Raw genomic sequence first — 20440 nt, forward strand, 5'->3', positions numbered from 1 at the left:
TACGTCACTTTAAACCCTAATATCTCAGAACAAATTTTAAGTAAAAATATTTCAACAAAATCAATAATTATGAGTAAGAAATTATTCTCTTAATCAATACATGGAAAAAAAAAACCTTTCAAATTATTTGGGAAAAAAGAGTTTAATGACAATAGACTTTAACTCAAACAAGAAGTTTATGATTTTCAAAGTAAATACAATTTATTTTAAAAATAAAATAAAAGATATTTATGTTTTAAAATACTTATAAAATATTAAGTTTATTTTTTAAAAAACACCATTTTAAAATTAAAGGAACCAAAGTATCCTTTTAAAGTGTTTTGAAATATTTTGGATTTTATCCAATAAATATATCTATTAGTTGTTTTTGCCAAATTTTCTCCATTCTTTATTGCACCAACGTTTGAACGTATACAACTGTCAAAATGACTTAAAACAATAAAAGAGGATTAGATTATTTGCTTTTTCGAATATTTTTCATTTTCATTTTCGATTGACAACTCCATAATTAATTTCCTCAAAGAGTCAGTCCTATATATTTTGAAGAGTATAACGAAAAGAATCTTGATTGAATTTATAATATCTGGAAAATTGAGCCACACACACTTCCTTTATGGAGCTGGATTAGCCGTGGACAACAAACAACCCATAAGAAGCCAAGCACGATTCGGAAGGGAATTAAATGATGAAGATAGTCCAATAACTTGAACAAGAAACAACCATTTATAATTCTTCAATACAAATAAAAACTGTTCACAAAAGAAGGGGAAGAAAAGACAAAGCCAGAAGGACGCCATGAGCGAGCCGGAGCTTTGGCTAAGAGAAAGGGCCATGCAAAGAACGGAGGCGACGCTTGGTGCGTTCACGTGCATCCATCGGGTGATCCTCCATTGCATAAACCAGGTGAGCAATTGTCACCGAAACAAGTATCACACTCACACACAACACCGCATAACAGTGGCGACCCAACGTTCCGAGCAATCCCTGAACCTTCTTCTCCATCTCCATCCCTTCTCTCCCTACAAATGCACTTCTAGCTTTTTTCAAATCCTGAAGAAGAAAAGGTTTTTGGCTTTTAAAAAGATAGAGGGGAAAGGAAGATATGAGGCCGTTGGAAATCAATGTTGAAAAACTGTGGGGGTGGTGAGGTCAGGCATTGTTGTTTTTTGATAAACTTTGGGCAGGAGCTGATAAGCTTCTTTGTTAAAGCGTTACCAGACTCTGAAAAACCACAGCCGCAGGGCCAGCAGTTTGATGCATTGTGTCGTCATTTGTGCAGGCTTTGGTAAAATAGTTCCGTGCTTGGTGGAGCTTGCTCACTGGCTGAATCAGCCATGTCCTATTTACAAATTAGGATTCATGCCTTGTATCTATATCGTTTTACATTACGGTACTTTGGAATTTTTTTATCGAACAAGTAATTTTCATGTATATGTTATATTATATTGTTGGCTTTCCCAATCAAAGAGATAATACTAATAAAGAATGGAAATCTTTTCTCAATATATAAATGCTTCGTTGATCTGTTTAACATTAATTTTGAGTGGCAATGGACAAATTCAGAGTTGTTACAAAAAAAATGAATGAATCACTTTACATAAACAAATTTCTAATTAATAAGTAGTACCTAAAGTGGGAAAATTGAAAAAAAAAAAAAAGGACATATATGGCAGCGGCATAAGCTCTCCACATTCATTCTTCCCTCTTCGTGATTAGGCATGCCTAGTAGAATTGTTAGATACGGCAGTTGAAGCTTTCTTGAAACGGGTTGGCGTTGATCTGATCCAACTCTTGCGACCAATCATGTTCTTTGTCAAGAAAGGCTGGGCCTTTATGCCTGTCAGCTCTTGAGACCATTCAACCCTTTCTTTGTGTTGGCTCCAGGTCCATAAAATTTGTATTCTCTGTAGAAAACCCAGCTGTAGAATCAAGAACCAAGGAAAGATAATTACATATTCGTTCAGTTTCCAAAATTTTACTACATTAATAAGAAAGAAACGGAAGATATTTGAGTCTTTTTTTAATTGGTTACCTTTGCTTGGATGAGTCTCCCCAGTCATCCCACCTTGGGGCAGAATCACATTGGACATATAGGTAAGGGCGAAAACGACCCTGGAATATGGACCCCATGCCCTTCCCAGTAGAGCAGTCTTGACGCCAGTGACCTTGCAACCCAAGAAAGTAAAGCCTGTGTCCTCGGAAGGTGACTCCCTGCGTTGGGGGGTGATAGCTGCATCTCCTTCCGAGAGTGAATGCAAGTGGCATCTCTGTAAAAAATCCAAAGAGAATTCCATTTGTAAGCTTGCCAGGGCAGCTACATATTGTTGAATCAGCATGTATGTCTGATCAGGTTCTTGAATGTATACCTCAAAAAGAGAAGCAGCATTCCCACAAATGAAGTCGACAGGTCCTTCAATGAAACAACCGCTGTAGTAGTGTCTTCCGGTGTCATCTAGCAAGGGTACCCTGATAGGATAAAAATCTGCACCGAAGAAAGCTACCCTACCTCCGATACCCTCAATGCTACTGCTTTGGCACCAGCTCCATGTTGTGTTCTATGTGATGAAGATAAGATATAGAAGATCGTTATTTATTGCTTCATTGATTTCATTTTGGAATTTATGAATTTTAAATAAAATTATGTAACTAAAAGTAAAAAAGTAACATTTGAAGTTTGATTTTCAAATTGTTCAAGCATTCAATTTATTTTATAAATTATCACGTTATCATAATACATAAATTGGTATATAGTTTGACAAAAAATAAATAACTTGGGGTCTCAAAATATTTACGAGATGATCCAAGGCTAATGTCACGGCCACATGTCACGGGCTACAGCCCAGCCCGCCAAGAGGCCCAAGAGGGTGCCAGCCCTCAAGACCCATGTAGGGTGCCAGCCCACCAAGACCCATGTAGGGATTTCCCTCCCAAATGAGTTTCTAGAAACCTTAGTTTCCCTCCCAAATGGTTTTGGAGGGAAATCTTTTGGAAGGAAATCCTTTGGAGGGAAAATTTGGAGGGAAATGGGTGGGGAACCTTGGCTATAAATAACCCCATCCTCCTTGTGTAAATCATCCAACACACTTGTATCTTAATCATTCAATACACTTAGTTTTCTCTCTAGCATTCTCTTCCCATTTTTCCTTCCTCGTTTATGCAAGCTTGCTTGCCGGCTTAAAGCCATTGTGGGGGTGTTGAGTGCTGTTTGGGCGAGCTGCTAAGCACTAAGGCTAACTTGGGTTTAAGTGCCGAGATAAGGGTTGAGCCCAAGGCCGCACGGAAGGTGGTCTTAAGAATTGCCCCGTGACAGTTGGTATCAGAGCGGTTGCAATCCAAGTGTTCGACAGAATTCCCAGATTGTTGCGATCCAAGTGTTCGACGAAATTCCCACACCAGAGGGAAGTGTTTACGACCCAGGTGCCCGACGAAATTCCCAAAGGAAGTAAAAGGTGATTGAAAGGAAGGAATGGCCACTAGTGGATCAAACATGCCCGAGGAAACTCTCGAGGTCAGAGAGACGCGTGCTGGTCGGAAGGCAAAGTCCGCCTCACGAGACCTAATCCTTGGGCTGGATGTTAGGCTATCTAGGTGGAGGTAACCTGGGTGAGACACGTGACCGCCTTGATGTGCAGGAGGAGCACATGGAAGAGCTTCATGCTCGAGATGAAGAACTTAGAGGGGAAGTTCAAGAGATGGTAAGGGAGACCTTTGAGACGGCCATGGAACGAAACGCCCAACTGGCAAGAGAAATGGAAGCCTTAAGGCGTGAGCTGGATGAATTGAAGGAGGAAGTGCGGACAGCAAGGGCCAATAGTGGCCGAGAGGCTGCCGCACATACAGAAGTAAGGCTAGATGTGCCTAAGCCGAGAGAATTCCGAGGCCGGAGGGATGCAAGGAAATAGACAACTTCTTCTAGGGTTGAGCATACTTTAAAGCCACTGGGTCGTGATGGATGACCGACGATCATCGCGGCATCCATGTATTTGGGAGATACCGCACTGCTTTGGTGGAGGAGGCGGTGCGATGATAGGTTCGGTGGAGCACGGTACTCACGTGGGCTGATTTCCAACGGAAGTTACGACAGTAATTTTACCCCGAATATGCCATGGATGAGGCAAGGGGCAGGCTGCGACGGCTGGTCCAACGTGGGGAGATCCGAGAATATGTGAAGGAGTTCAGTGAGCTGGCCCTTCAAGTGGGTGATCTAGGGGAGAGGGAGGCCCTCTTCACCTTCATGGATGGTTTGAAACCATGGGCCAAGCAAGAGTTGCAGAGGCGAGGCGTGCAAGACCTCACTCGAGCCATGGCAGTGGCCGAAAGCTTGGTAGATTACTCCCGAGCCGACAAGGACAAACCTACGCCATCCAAGCCAAAGGATAAAGGTAAGGGATGGGCTGATAAAGGTAGGCAGTACAAAGAAAAGGGCTGGGCGGACAGAGATAACCAGCCCAAGGATGGTGGCGAGGGCAAGCCACAATCAAAATGGAGAGGTAATTCTGCCTCAAAATGAAAATCTTTCAGAAACAAGGAGGACCAACCGAAGGGTTGCTTCTTGTGTGACGGACCACATGGTCTGAGATTGCCCAAAGCGCACCAAGCGTAGTGGCGATAGCCTCGGAGGAGGAGCCACAATCGAACCAGGCGGAGCGATTGGGCTCAGTGCTGCTGGGGCAGTAAGCAAGACAGAGTAGTCGAGCCAAGGGGCTCATGTACACCGACATGATCATGGCGGGACAACCAGTGGAAGCGTTGGTAGACACTGGTGCTTCTGAACTCTTCGTGTCGGAACAGTGTGCCGCCAAACTAGGCATTAGAGCCAACAGTGCAGGCGGCTGGGTAAAGACAGTGAACTCCAAGAGAGTGCGCACGAAGGGTATTGCCAAAGGGATCGATGTGCAGCTTGGACAGTGGCATGGGGCTGTGGATATCGAGATCATCCCGATGGATGACTATGATGTAGCCGTAGGAATTGGCTTCCTGGACAGAATCCAAGCCGTTCTCATGCCACACAATGACTGCATCTGTATCTTGGATCAAAAAGGGCAGTGCGTAGTACCGGTCAGACGAGGGCGCACTCAGCCAACGAAAACATTGTCTGCCATGCAGCTAGCCAAGGGCGTACGCAAGGGTGAGCAAACATTTGCTGCTGTTTTGAGTCTAGAGGACACCCCCGGCAGCATGATTGAGGCGCCGACGGAAGTGCTTGAGGTGCTGGAGGAGTTTCATGATGTGATGCCTTCAAAACTGCCGGGTCACTTACCCCCTGTACGAGAAGTGAATCATCACATTGAACTAGTGCTAGGGGCACAGCCACCCGCTAAGGCACCGTATCGGATGGCGCCTCCTGAGTTGGCAGAACTGAGAAAGCAACTCGGGGAACTCATTGACGCTGGGTTCATCAGGCCGTCGAAATCTCCTTTTGGTGCGCCGGTTTTGTTTCAAAAGAAACATGATGGGTCATTGAGGCTATGCATCGACTACCGAGCTTTGAACAAACTAACGGTGAAGAACAAGTACCCAATCCCGCTCATCGCTGACTTGTTTGATCAGTTAGGTAGCGCACGCTGGTTTTCAAAGCTGGATTTACGGTCCGGGTATTACCAAGTGAGGATAGCTGCAGGGGACATCTCCAAGACTGCATGTGTAACTCGATATGGGGCATATGAGTTTTTGGTTATGCCGTTCGGATTAACAAACGCGCCGGCAACATTTTGTACCCTAATGAACAAGGTATTACAACCCTTTCTGGACAAATTTGTTGTTGTTTACCTTGACGATATTGTAGTCTACAGCCATTCATTGCAAGACCATGTTGACCACCTACGACAAGTTTTTGAGGCTCTCAGACAACATAAGCTGTATGTAAAGAAAGAGAAATGTTGCTTCGGTTTGCATGAAGTGCCGTTCCTTGGGCACATTGTGGGAGATGGCAAAATCCGGATGGACCCGTCCAAGGTGAGCGCCATTCAAGAATGGGAACCGCCCACCAAGGTAAGGGAGCTAAGATCGTTCCTTGGGTTGGCCAACTATTATCGCCGGTTCATCGAGGGGTACTCGGGCATTGCTGCACCACTCACCGACATGTTGAAGAAAGGTCGAGCGTGGGACTGGAATGCAGTAAGCCAACACGCCTTCGATCGGCTGAAACAAGCAGTGAGCGAGCAACCGGTGTTGGGACTACCAAACCATATGCTGCCATATGAAGTGCATACAGACGCAAGCGACTTTGCCATTGGCGGTGTACTGATGCAAGCCGGGCATCCAGTTGCATATGAGAGTCGGAAGCTGAACGATACCGAGAGACGGTATACGGTTCAGGAAAAAGAGATGACGGCAGTGGTACATTGCTTACGGACATGGCGACATTACTTGTTGGGGGCCAAATTTGTGGTGCGGACAGACAATGTAGCCACATCCTACTTCCAAAGCCAGAAAAAGCTAAGCCCAAAGCAAGCTAGGTGGCAGGATTTCTTGGCAGAATTCGACTACGAACTGGAGTATGAGCCAGGCAAGGCTAACTTTGTGGCCGACGCCTTGAGCAGGAAGGCTACACTGGCTGCCATCAGTGAGGTGCACACAGAGCTGCTACCTCGTATCCGAGATGGCATGGCAGGCGACCCGACCGCACAATCCATACTGGAGCATGCCACGACAGGCAAGACCAGACGGTTTTGGGCAAGCGAAGGGCTAGTGTACACCAAGGGCAACAGGCTCTATGTTCCGCAGCATGGGGGCTTGCGGAAACAACTGCTGAAGGAATGCCACGACAGCCATTGGGCGGGACATCCGGGAATGCATCGGACGCTGGCATTATTGAGCTCCGACTACTACTGGCCCAGGATGGAAGATGATGTTGAGGGCTACGTCCGGACTTGCTTGGTATGCCAACAGGACAAAGTCGAGCAGCAAAGACCGAGGGGATTGCTCAACCCTCTGCCAGTGCCGGACAAACCTTGGGACAGCGTGAGTATGGACTTCATCATGGGGCTGCCCAAAGCGGATGGGTTTGGCAGTATCATGGTAGTGGTGGATAGGTTTTCCAAATACGTCACTTTCATACCAGCCACAAAGGAATGTCCTGCAGAAGAAGCAGCCAAGCTGTTTTTGAAGAACATCGTCAAACATTGGGGCGTTCCGCACACCATCATCAGCGATCGGGATGGCCGATTCACGGGAAAATTCTGGACTGAATTATTTAAGCTGTTGGGGTTTGAACTGTGCTTTTCCACCAGCAACCACCCACAGACGGATGGGCAAACTGAGCGGGTGAATGCGTTGCTGGAGCTCTACTTAAGGCACTTCGTGCGGGGCACGCAGTCCGACTGGCCAAAGTGGCTTGACATAGCACAATTTTCGCATAACTTACAGCGCAGCGAGTCCACCGGTCAAAGCCCGTTTGAAATCGTGATTGGACAACAGCCCCACACACTAAGTGCCATTGCTGTGGGCTATACTGGTTCAGCACCAGCTGCATACAAGGCCGCCAGAAGTTGGAAGAGCAGCAGGACTTGGCCCGAACATGTCTCCACAAGGCTACCAAGAGGGCAAAGAAGTGGGCAGATCAAACCCGACGGGAAGCTCATTTTAACGAAGGAGACATGGTAATGGTAAAGCTACATCTAGTTCTAAGGAACAGAGGCTTGCACAAAGGCCTTGTTCGAAGGTACGAGGGGCCATATCGGGTAATCAAGAGAATCGGTCAGGTGGCATACAAGTTGGACATGCCGCTCAAGCCAAAGGTGCACCCGGTATTTCATGTTAGTATGCTAAAGCCCTACCATGCGGATAAAGATGACCCTAGTCGAGGGGAAAGTAGTAGGGCTCCAGTGGGCATTCGAGCAGCATACGACAGAGAAATAGAAGAAGTGCTGGCCGATAGGGTACTTCGGCGAAGCACACATGCCCCAGCATCAGTACCTAGTAAAGTGGAAGGGACTGCCCGAAAGTGAAACTAGTTGGGAATCTAAAGAAGACTTGTGGCAGTTCAAAGATCGGATCGACGCCTTCCACACGGCAGCGAGGACGCTGCCAGCTTAGGTGGGGGAGGGTGTCACGGGCCACATGTCACGGGCCACAGCCCAGACCCGCCAAGAGGCCCAAGAGGGTGCCAGCCCTCCAAGACCCATGTAGGGTGCCAGCCCACCAAGACCCATGTAGGGATTTCCCTCCCAAATGAGCTTCTAGAAACCTTAGTTTCCCTCCCAAATGTTTTGGAGGGAAATCCTTTGGAGGGAAATTTTTGGAGGGAAATGGGTGGGGAACCTTGCTATAAATAACCCCATCCTCCTTGTGTAAATCATCCAACACACTTGTATCTCAATTCATTCAATACAAGCTTAGTTTTTCTCTCTAGCATTCTCTTCCCATTTTTCCTTCCTCGTTTATGCAAGCTTGCTTGCCGGCTTAAAGCCATTGTGTGGTGTTGAGTGCTTGTTGGGCGAGTGCTGAAGCACTAGGCTGACTTGGGTTCTAAGTGCCGAGATAAGGGTTGAAGCCAGCCGCACGGAAGGTGGTCTTAAGAATCGCCCCGTGACACTAACATACTGTCAATTAAACTTATTTGTTAAGACCAAAATACATTTATTTATTATCAAAAGAATATACCTGAATTGTGAGGTATCGGGCAACAAAATCAGAAGCCAACACAGAGAAGGTAGGAGATTCAAATATGTTCCCACTATCATCCCAAGTTATTATTGTGCCATTTGCCTTTGAACCACTTATTGTAATGAAGGGCCTGTCCGCAGGCACAACAATCTTTTCTTTGTAGATACCAGGCTTGACCAAAATGAACACAACTTCTTTGTTGTTGGATGGCACGGCGTCAATGGCATCTTGTAATTTCCTGTAGTCTCCCTTCCCTGATGGATCAACTCTTATAAGTATGGCTGCAGGATTTTCAGTAGCGTCGATTGATCGAGGACTAGCCATGAACATGATCATGAGTAAACTTAGGAGGACGTCGGTGTAGCTAGAATAACAAGGATTCATCCGTTGGCAATTTGTTAATCTTGATTAAGGTTCTGAACATGTGGATAAAGAAAGGAATTAATGTAAAACTGGTTTATGAACAATTTAAACTTAAGGCTGTGTTTTTTATATACATATATCTGGGGCCGTTTTCTTGGGATGGAAGTGTGATATTGTACTTTTATACATCTGTTTCAAGCAAGTCTGTGTACATTATATCAGAAAAGGCTAGCGAGGGTAGCCCCTAACACAAGTAGCCGGAAACTACAAACTTAGAGGAACTCCTGCTTTATTTAGCCGCCCTTGATTTGTTCTGGGATTTCTAGTTTCATGATTAGATTCATGACAGCTTTCTTGAACAAGATTTATATATAGATATATGGTTTATTAGTTTTTTCTTTTGGATAGTGGGGCTGCCTAAACGATAAACATTTGCATATTCAAGCAATATTCTGTACTCCTGTTACGGTATTATTACCTAGGGATATCTTAGAGCATTGACTTTTAGAAAGCTCCGCCGCTTTCTTTGTCTCTAAATCGGAGTCTGTTCAATTGCCCATTGACTTTTCCCGGCTTCGGCTTTGTTTGTAGTTTTCTTCGATTCTTTTTCTTTGATCTTTCTTTTCTTACTTGTAAGGCCTCGATTGTTGTTCATTTATGGGCTGATGTTTAAGGTCCAATGCGGCCCAAATATGCTGGAAAATGTCCGAGCTGAATTAGTTTTTAATAAAGAAATCGGTAAATTATCTTTTCAAACACTTATTTTGTTTTCTTTTGATCATTCAACTTTGAAAGATAATATTTTCATCACCGAAGTTACTAATTGTTATTGTTTTGGCCACTTAATCTTTATAAAAAATATAATCTCACTTGAAGTTCTACATTAGCTGCTCTAAAGAAAAGGATTTTTTTAGAAAAAATTTCTTGCCACTTTGATTTGGTCACATGGTAAAATATCTAACATGGAATACTTATTATCACGGGCAAGATTTATTATCTTTTAACGTCTGAGTGTCAAAATAATAAAATTCATAAAATGCTTGTAACCAAATATTATTTTTTTCAAATTAGATGATCAAAACAAAAAATTTCAAAGAATTAAATTGACAAAAAAAAATTACCCTATAGAAATTCAGATCTTTGATCGTTCTCTTGCCACTCTCAAGCAACATGGGGAGGAGTGCCACACAAGGGTATGTATGAGTAGGGTGATAGGACAAAAGAAAGAGCATACGACTTAATTACTGCAGTATAATTATTTAATTACAACCACAAAATTTATCAAAATATTATATGAAATCTACGTACTCTTATAAATGGTTTCTGTTATATAATTTTTTGTTGTGATTGGATAATTGTAAAATTATAATAAAATTAATTATAAAAAATATTGTTGATATATATATATATATACACATAGGAAAACAATTTTAAAAATAAAAATATTTATTGAGAAAAGATATTTGAGGATTACAAAAATGTTTGATTGAGAGCAAAAGATCGAGAAGAGGAGAGGAGCTTTCTTCTAAATTCCTCCAATTCTAAGTTCTAAAGTTCTGTCTCTTCATTTATTCTCAAGCCCTTATAGATGAGCTTGAAATTTACATTTGGATTTGAATTTATATCAAAATTTACATTTAAATTTACTTTCGCTACGTTTAAATTTACTTTGGCAAAGTCACGGGTTGTCTGCTGTTAGCATCTTTCACTGCAAATTCTTTTTGCCGTCTACTGCTTTTTCTTTTTCTGAGTCATGGGTTGCTTGAGTTGTTGTTACTTTTATCTCCGGATTCTCTTCCTTTTTCATCTTTGTGACGGATGTGCTTTATGACTGTCCGCTGTTAGCATCTTTTGTCTTTTGGTGTAGATTCTTTTTGGCCTTTTTGGTTCTGGTTCTAGACTTCTTGATTCTTCAAGGGTCACTTTCTTCTTCTCGAAAGAATGTAGCCTTCGTCTTGGATGAGGTATGTTGTTTCCCTTAATGAAGTAATGTCTTCTGGTTCTTGGTTTTCTTCTTTTTCAAAGTCAAGAGAGCTGAGCATTTAAGCTATGATTCTCTTGTATTCTGCTTTAGTTTTTGCTTGGGCTAGCAGAGCACTTACATTGGACTTGACTTGTAAAAATTTTACATTTTCTTGTGATATTTGGGCACTTTTGTAAAACTTTGGACTTTTGCTGAACCACGTGTTGAGGAACAGTTCGTCATGTTTCTTTTCATCAAAATTTTCTCACCATTTCTTAAATATTCAGATGACCACTGGTGCTCTTAATTGAGGATCAGTATCATAGGTATATTCCCAAGATGTGATCTAAGAAATAATTAATTTTAAGAAAAAAATGTATCGCAACATGTAATTTGTCCTGATCTGATTCAGGTTGAAAATATTGAAAGAATTTTTCATATAAATCATTAAATTTTGGGGGAAGGATTTCTCTTAATAGACCAAACTAATTTCACCAATGAGAAAACCATACTGAGAATTTGCATTAATTTTTATATTTGAAAAACATTAATAAGGAGTGTTTGGTTTGTTTATTACTGAAAAAAAGTATTAAACCAAGCATGTTGGTAATCCCAATAATTGAAAACAGAACAATGGTCTATTATCATTGTAAAATTGCTTAAAACTTTTTAAAATTGGTTTAAGTTTTCTCCTCAGTCAGTGGGCCGTAGTACTTTTAAAATCTGACACGTGGAATGGGTGATCAAACTAAGATCATTTTTATCTGTATAATGCTTAATTAAAACAGATCTTGTTTGAATTAAAATATTTTTGATAATATTATTGGGACTTTTTCAAATCCCATAGTTTAAAATGCTACACTTGGAAGGTTTTTCTTATAACAATATTAGGAGATTTTTCATAAAATCATTCTTTTATTAATAAAACATTCTGAAAGGATTTTTTTTTCTATAATATTGGATTTGTTTTTTTTTTTTTTTGAGAGGATGGTTGAGTTTGGGAAAGTGTTTAGGTCATAGGGAAAATGGTTTGGAGGCTTTTTGGTTTATGAAGGGTTTTTGAAAGGTCTCTATCTTTTGGTCTTTTTCTTTATTTTTCTTGTCTCTCAGTTTTGGAGGTATATTTTTTCATATAAGAATTCTCTGGTAAGAAAATCTGATAAAGAATTTGACTCTTCTTTGATATATTCTATATCAAAATCGAATATACTTAACATTACTTGCCATTTGACAAATATCTGATTGAAAGCAATGTTTTGAACATCTTTTTGCAAAACTTCTTTTATTTATTTACAATCAATTCTTAAAAAAAATCTTTGATTTAGTAAATCACTTTGAAATTTTGAAATGTACAAAACAATTGATAAATTTTCTTTTTTAATAGTACTATAATTCTGTTGTGCAAGATTTCAAAGTTTAGAAGTAAACTGGACTATTTGTTCTTTTTTATTTTGACTTGTTTGAGGACCCCATCATACCCTAAGTCTGAAGTATCAATTTCTACTATTTTTGATGCATCAAGTTTGCTAAGTGTAAACATGAGAGTTCTTTTATATATATTTTTTATTTATTTGACTACCTCAATATGGTTGGTTGTCCAAGGGATAGGATTCTTTTTGAGTCTTTAGTGTAAAAGTTTACAGATTTTACTAAGTACTGGGTAAAAATCAATAATATAATTGAGGCTTCCTAGAAACCTTTGAAGTTGTTTTTTATCTAATATTTTGTTAGAAAAATTTTCAGCAAATTTTATAGATCTTTCGATTGGTGTTATGGTTCCTTGGGTTATATAATGTCCCAAAAATTTGATCTTTGTTCTGAAATAAGCTAATCTTGGATTTAGAAATAACTAAACCATTTCTTTTGATGATGTTGGTAAATATTTTAAGATGCTTAAAATGCTTTTCTAAATTATCCGAAAAGACTAGGACATCATCAATATATGGATTAAAAATTTCATTCATTATTTTTTAAAATTTTGATGGCATATTTTTTAAACCAAAAAGCATTACATTCCATTCATAATGTCCAAACGGAACAGTAAATGCTATTTTGTATTTTTCATTTTCTTTTATCTATATTTGCTAGAATTCTAATTTCATATCAAATTTTGAAAAGATTTTTACATTACAGAGTTTTTGTAGGAGATCTTTTTTAGTTGGAATGGGATATCTAATCCATTCTAATGCTTTGTTCAGAGGTTTATAATTGATTACTAATCCTTGTGCTTCTCTTTCTATTTCTGCATTTTGATAACATAAAAAGTCAAACAGCTCTAGGGTGAATTAGTTTTCCTAATTAATTTTTTGTTTAATAAATTTTAAATTTCTTTTCTGCAAAATTCTTCCATATCTTTGTTCATTTGGATGGCTTTGGCTTTTGTAGGGATTAGTTTTTATTAAAGTCTTTTATAAAAAGTAGTGTTACCTTATGCTTTTACCTTTCCCAAAAGGCATTAGGAATTTCAGAGCAAATTATTTTTTCTATTTCATTTTTGATTTGTTTTATTTTTTGTTTAATTTCACTAGTATTTAGCTGTTGACTTATTCTTTAAAAAGAAATCTCTTCCTTTAGGTAAGCAATCTGTTGTTGTTTGTGATTAATTAATGAATTGATTTGGTTTGTTTAGATTGATAAAGATTTCAATAGATTAATATTTTTAATTTTTTGTTTTTCTATGAAAGGAAAATTGACTTTGGTTTTTAATATTTTGGTGGTAATTGCTTGGTGAGTGACTTTGTATGGTTTTAATATTGATATAAAAGAAGTTCCTAATGACATCTTGGGTTATATTTTTCATTATTAGAAAAAGTGTTTTGAATTTGACTTCTTAGTTATAGATTTCAACATTTGATATTTTGTGTGTGATTTTAAGATTTTCACCATTAGCAATTTTTAATCCTTCTGTTGTTCGGTTATAATATTTTGTTGGAATAATTCTTTTTTTTATATAGTTTTGATCAACACCTGTGTCAAATAGTGCTATTATTTTTAATTGGAATTCTTTATTGATTAAGAGTTTTATTTTTATTAAATATCTTTAGTTGGATACTTCTGAGAGTACCATAATATATTCTTTTGTTTTTTGATTTTGTGTTTCTGAATCTAAAGAATATTGCTTGTCTTAGTGGAGTATCTGCTACTACTCTTGAATTTTAGCTTTCTAGAGGACCAATCCTATCTTGTAATTCTTTTAAAAATTGATTTTGTTATTCTTGATGGTATTTCTTGGAGACTTCAAAGGACATGAATACACAGAAATGCTCATCTCTCTTGACTCTGAAAAAAAAAAAGACCAAGAACTAGAAGACACTGCTTCATCAAGGGAAACAACAGATCTCATCTAAAATGAAGGCTACATTCCTCCAAGGAGAAAAAAGTGACTCTTGAAGAATCAAGAGTTACAAGATAGGAGTGGTGCAAATTCTTTTAAAAGGTTACTTCCTAATTCTTCAATGAATTCTATCATTTTATAGAAATTTGACCGCCCAAAATGCTCTAGAAGTTATAGGTATGCATGAACCTCTTGGACATAGTCCTCAAAAAGTCTGTATGCACTCATCTATACAGAACCAAATTACACAAAACTAATGAAAATTTTGTCCTGAAGGCTGAAGCACCATCTTTTGCCAAAAGTAGTGTCCAAAGAAAAAAAGAATTACAATTCACTGGGTGATCCAAAATGATCAAGTGGCATCATTTCTTCCATGGCCAATTCCATTGATGCTATCAGCCATCTGATCATGTTATATATTACCATCTAATTTCAAATCCCAAATGTATGTTTATACACTCGTTCTTCTATCAAAAGAAAATTCCTTCGGCCCGATATTAATCTCATGTTGCGTGCGTTCCTGTTGTTCACTTGAGCTCGGCTCATTTACAACATCCCTATCATTGTCTAGTTGAACTTGTTCAGCCATATAATTATGGTGGTGAGACGATGAACCCTCACCATAATTGGGGTGGGAGGGGGATGGAGAATCCGTGTCCCAATGCTCAATATCGAAATTCGATCTCCTTGGCGAGGTATGGAGGCTGTCCATTTCGCTCCGGTAGTTTCTCAAGAGGTGGACCGGGGACGTGTGGTGTGATGGGGTGTTCGGTCTGCTAGAGAAAGGGGTCACCGAGCCCTTGTTCTGTTTGATCTGTTTCTTAGCCGTGTGGTGCCATTTCCTTAGCGCCGTGGCTACTCTTTCGTTGAATATGGTGGGTTTCATGTTCGAACCCATCTGATCATAGCAAAAATCATTAAATGGAATGATTTAATAATTAAAATATCACTTGGAACGTTGAAAATTTATTCTATGGTCTATGTATGTTTTTTATAATTACCTGTGTTACGAGGGCATAAAGAGGAAGAGTGACATAGCTGCAAAGAATTTGAACGAGGACCCTGTGAAAAAAAAAATTACAAAGTTAAAATTCTATGAGAGAATTTCATAATTTCCATGGTCATGATCATGGATGGGTGATGAGATAATTTAAGTTTTTACCCCATTGAAATCCTGATGACTACATCTTCCACATGCTCATGGAAGCAAGATTTTATCCCAAATTCATACTGTCAGAACCAAAAACAAGAACTTATATTAGAAAATCATGCTTGTGACCGATTATCATAACCCCCCAAACATAGTAAATTCAGCAGATATCAAGGGCAAGAATCGTACCCAAGTCCATGCAAAGAATGCAAACTGGAAGGCATTCTGCAAAAAGAAAAAGGAAGAAAAAAGAGCAAACAGAAGATTAACATCACCAACCCTAAAAGTTTATTCAATAATATTTCCTGAAGAAAGCTATACATGTATAGAAGAAAAATAATATAATTATATAACCATACCTGGAAAAGAACAAAGTTGATAAGAAAGAGAACGAGTCTGGGGCGGTTGAACCAGAAAAGGTCGTCGCCAGGCTGAACGACCGGCACTCCTTTCACCACCTCTCCTCTCTCCTGAATTCTGAGCCCCATTTTGGTTATGATCACCTGTAGCTTGGTTCCCACTAGCAGGACGATCTGCATGTTCATCCCAAATCATAGCAGTTAATCTCATCCCCCAATCATTGTTGATTAAAGGATTATGCTATTTAAATCAGTAAAATTGGTAAGAAAAACAATATTGTAGATTTGGGAGATTATGCTTACAATCAAAGGGATGAATGGCAGCCACAGATAAGAATACCAACCTGTCCATAAAAAATAAATATATGAATAATTGAGTCAAATTATTAGGCCATTAAATTATACAAGACTATCATTCACTTAAATATTTATATATAGATATATATTTATAATTAAAAAAAGATAAACATAATGTACTCACCATGAGTGTTAAAGAGTAGGAAGACTACAGCCCAAAACCATATTGGAGGACTGGAAAATCGATGGAAAATAAAAAAGTGTCAATCTATAATATTGTAAATTGAGAATTAAAGAGAGAAATATGGAGAACTGAAATTACCTGATGCCCACAACAACTTTGAAATCTTCTTCCAATGATCTATTTATGTATTTTTGGAAATCAAATTGGGTTTGGCTTTGGGGTGCCAAGTGTGCCTGTCCAAATAGATTAATTTGACAGATTGAATAATTACTCCAAGTAGCTTCTAATAGTGAAATAGGAAATTGCGTAGATGAGAAAATTAAGAAGGAATTACTAAATACCATGATAAATCCATGTCGGAGGGTCAAGTAATCAACTTTAGGGACCGACCTTACAAACTGTCTGAAGAAACAAACCTGGAAAAATACAAGTGACCCAGTGTGAGGTTGAAGACAATGTAAACTAATATATACGTTTGGCATTATACTATCTTGGTACCTTAGATCTAATGGGGTTAGTAATTGATGGGCTTGGTCCATCATAATTAAAGATGAAATAGACTAAATATTTTTAGAAAACTAATCAAACTTAAAAGATGATTGAACCAATCAAACATAGAATTGATTCGGTGGGTTCAATTTTTGACTAAAAAAATCAAAATTTTGTCACTTTTATCTTTTCCAAATTATAAAATTAAAATTTATAAATTAATTTCATTCATAATTATAAAGCATACAAATAATCTAAATATAAAAAAATGTATATAACATTTGTCCTTTTACTCACATAATTATATTCTTTCACATAAGTCATCAAATTAACATTTTAGAGTTTTAATCTTTAAGTTCTAACATTCAAGATTTAATATAACAAAAATAATAAAAATAACATCCACAAAATAAAACCATCTAACACAACACAATCAACCATAGCACATCATCAACTTAGTAATAGGAAAATATATATTTTATATAAATTTAATATATATAATATTATATATTAATATAAATAATATTAGTTTAGTCTTTTGGATGATTTGGTCTAAAAATTTTAAAATTGAGAATCGATTAAATAAATCAAATATAACAATTTTTTTTGACAAATAGACCCAATGGACTGATTGGAGCTAACCATTTTATCCAAATTACATTTGATTCAATGAAATTATTAATTCGATTCAATTTTACTTACCCTTAAGGTGAGGTGAGGGATGGTTTGATTGAGTAAACATTTTAAAGTCAAAATCATAGTAAATATCCTTTATGAATATTTATTTAATTGCCTGATGAATATGGTTAAAGAATTAATTAGTTGTAAAAAAGAGGCAGGGAAATAAAAGTCAAAGTGGTTACAAGTTGGGGATAATGTGGTGGCCATAATTGGACGGCTGTAGCTGTGGCTGTGGTCCTTTTCTAGAAAGGCAGTCGCGACCGTTATCTTATACTAAATGTTTTTCTGATCCAAAGGCCGTAAAAATTATCTTGCTATTATAAAACTTATAGGACCAAGGACTTCGGTAATTTATAATTACTACATGAAAAGAGAGGGAAAGAAGTTTCTTACTATCCACATAAGAACCGGGTTTTTGGTCCAAAAGCTCAAGTGCCTTCTTCCAAACGACGTTTCCCTTGCAAATCTGAACCGCTCCGGATCTGCTCAAATAGAAAAAAAAAAAAAAACCCAGCATTAATCACTACATTAATTGGACCGTAGCCTGCAGCAGTATATGTAGACATATATAGCTAAAAACAAGATTTTACCAATGGAAGTTGGAAAAGACCAATTCATAATTAGCAATTTATTTAAAATTTGAGTAAATTAAATACCCAAGTCATTTTAAATTATCGACATACTAATCACTTAGCTTATTCAAACATTTCCTTCTCAAAAAAAAAAAAAAAACCCCCATAGTATGAATGGAAATGTTTATCACATGGTTCAAGATATTAAACTGGGTGCATGCACCAGCCTCTGAATAAAGTCCATATTTGGTTATAATTTGTACTAACCGTGCGAGAACTGGTATTCGATGGTTCTAGTCTCCTTTTCCCACCTCTTCCAACTTCTCATCTGCGACCGACAAGAAATATTCCAAATTATATACATTTAGAGCGAGAATTAGGAGGAGCAAGGATATGAAATATCCGATCATTTGATTCAATGTAAACGAAGTGAGGACAAGTATCTTGGAGTACCTTAGCTCTGCCCAATGCCATTGTAAGAATACAGTAAAGGACATGGAAAATAGCTAGCACGAAGATGAAAATGTGGAGTTGGTGGATACCATCCGAGGAAACAAATGGTACTTTACCCTGCATATGTACATATATAGTATATGTTAACAAATTAATCCAATAACTCCGACTTCCACTGGCCCTATTTGTGCATGAACACGCGTACTAAAATAATTTTAACAGCTTTTACATTAACTGGCTAAGTTAATAACCTTTTTCCTTTATTATTTCTTCATCAGTTTGCAACAGGTATAATCAAAGTTTATAGTTTCAAGAGTTGAAAATGGTCAGAATGAGATTCATATTAATGCATGATTCATTTTTTGTATTTTGTTTATTATTAATATATTGACTTAGAGAGACTTTTCTACAATAATCAAAATCAACTTATTTATTTTAATTCATGAATGATTTCTATACCGTGCATGACTTTCGAATCCCACAAACATAACTAAGATGCTTCGTCTATGTAATAGCTTACCAAGTTTGATAATTCTTAGAGCCAAGAGAAAAATGTAGAAAAATGCAAGAAAATTAGCAAAATGTTACAATTGAAAAGATATATAACAAATAAAAATGGAATCTTCAAATTGATTATTCGTTGCATAAAGGTCATAAATTCACATTCTGTGCACCAAGAAAATGGTATCAAATCATCGGATGTGACATGGACTTTTCCAATCTGAAGGTTTAGTGGTATAATGGTCAATTTGTTTAAGCTGCTGCAAAAATGGATGGTCCGTAAATTTTGGGCGTAGATAAAAAGGTGCATGGAACATATATACACATGCATAAATGGGTCTTACCTTTGCTGCACATTTGTCCTCTGAGCCTGCCGCCAATGAACGCCGGAAAACTCCACCGGAGTCTGATATGGTTAGAAGTCTCCGGCGATTATCGTAATCTGTATCTTCAACGTCTTCATTCATTTTCTCTTCTTGTTTCTTATTGCATGGATGCCAAGTAGACCCAACTTTCTCTGATATGCATATGTCTGATATTACACCTTGTCCTACTGTTAGGAGCAAGGATATAAATCCCAGCAACATAAGCTCTGATACACACCCAAGAAAGAAAAAAACCCAATAAAAATATTAATCAGCTTTATCTTAAAGTTTAAAGTTCATTAATACCTTAGAATGAATGATAATTTGATGATGGGTTAATATTACCTGACTTAACCTTTTCCAGTGCTTCAAAAAGTGCTCGTTTATGTTTCTTCCTTAGCCACTGTCAAGAAAACAAAAGGGTGCAAGAATGATTAATTTTGGAGTTTAAACTTTGATTAAAAGACCTTATCAAATCAGCATAAAAAGAACTCTAAATTGCTTGTACCTTTCCGATCATATGGATTATGTGCTCAATGATTATTGAAATCAAAACCAAAACAAAACAGACTACAGCAACAGCCCATGTCGGTGTTTCCTCCAAAGACCTTCCGCCACCTCCTCCAGCCATGTTTTTGCTTCCAAGTTTTTACTTCAGTTGCGAAAATATGCTACCAAGATTCAAGACTCGATAACTTGGAGCTGATAGAACGAAGTTTCTCAAGGAACAATATATTTGAAAAGAAGAAGCAAATACATATACTTCAATACCGATCGAAAAGGAAAGAAGGGAGAGGAAATGTGAATGCAGCTTCTGCCAGATGGGGAGTAAGCTTTGAATATATCAAGGATTTTCCAATCAACATAACAGTCCTTTTCTTTGTTTATTTTTTTTCCTTATTTTCATATATATAAAAAACAAATCAAAGAAGTTGCAAAGGAAAGAAGCGTAGAAGGGACAAGTTGATGACTTTGACTTCGAGACGCGTAAGAGCCAAATAAAAGAAATGGAAAAAAAAAACCAAAGAAGTATTTGTGACTTGATCAAATTATTCAAACCAACAGATTTCTTTGACTAAATTAACAACACTGGCTCATTAATTTGGATCATTATGTAATCAC

The 20440-nt window shown here is 38.0% G+C and overlaps 2 protein-coding genes across 2 annotated transcripts; both read right to left on the reverse strand.

Annotated features, from left to right (window-relative positions):
- Positions 1-1712: 1712 nt before the first annotated feature.
- Positions 1713-8991, reverse strand: LOC110412508 (putative pectinesterase 11). Its single transcript, XM_089782910.1, is given in 6 exon segments — positions 1713-1867; positions 1870-1919; positions 2033-2066; positions 2069-2267; positions 2367-2555; positions 8605-8991. Coding segments are annotated over 6 exon segments (1014 nt in total).
- A 5224-nt stretch (positions 8992-14215) lies between these two features.
- Positions 14216-20213, reverse strand: LOC110412007 (MLO-like protein 6). The gene is made up of 15 exons (XM_021422407.2): positions 19827-20213; positions 19664-19721; positions 19298-19545; positions 18453-18569; positions 18267-18327; positions 17821-17909; positions 16599-16673; positions 16396-16490; positions 16258-16307; positions 16080-16120; positions 15777-15950; positions 15607-15642; positions 15430-15497; positions 15269-15329; positions 14216-15165 (listed from the first exon to the last, which is right to left on the reverse strand). The coding sequence occupies exons 1-15, from the start codon at positions 19947-19949 to the stop codon at positions 14719-14721; spliced, it is 1743 nt and encodes a 580-aa protein (XP_021278082.1). The 5' UTR covers positions 19950-20213; the 3' UTR covers positions 14216-14718.
- Positions 20214-20440: the final 227 nt, after the last annotated feature.

This window comes from Theobroma umbraticum, unplaced genomic scaffold, assembly GCF_002168275.2.
Source record: "Theobroma umbraticum cultivar Fairchild unplaced genomic scaffold, ASM216827v3 scaffold_95.0, whole genome shotgun sequence".
NCBI classification, from domain to species: Eukaryota; Viridiplantae; Streptophyta; class Magnoliopsida; order Malvales; family Malvaceae; genus Theobroma; species Theobroma umbraticum.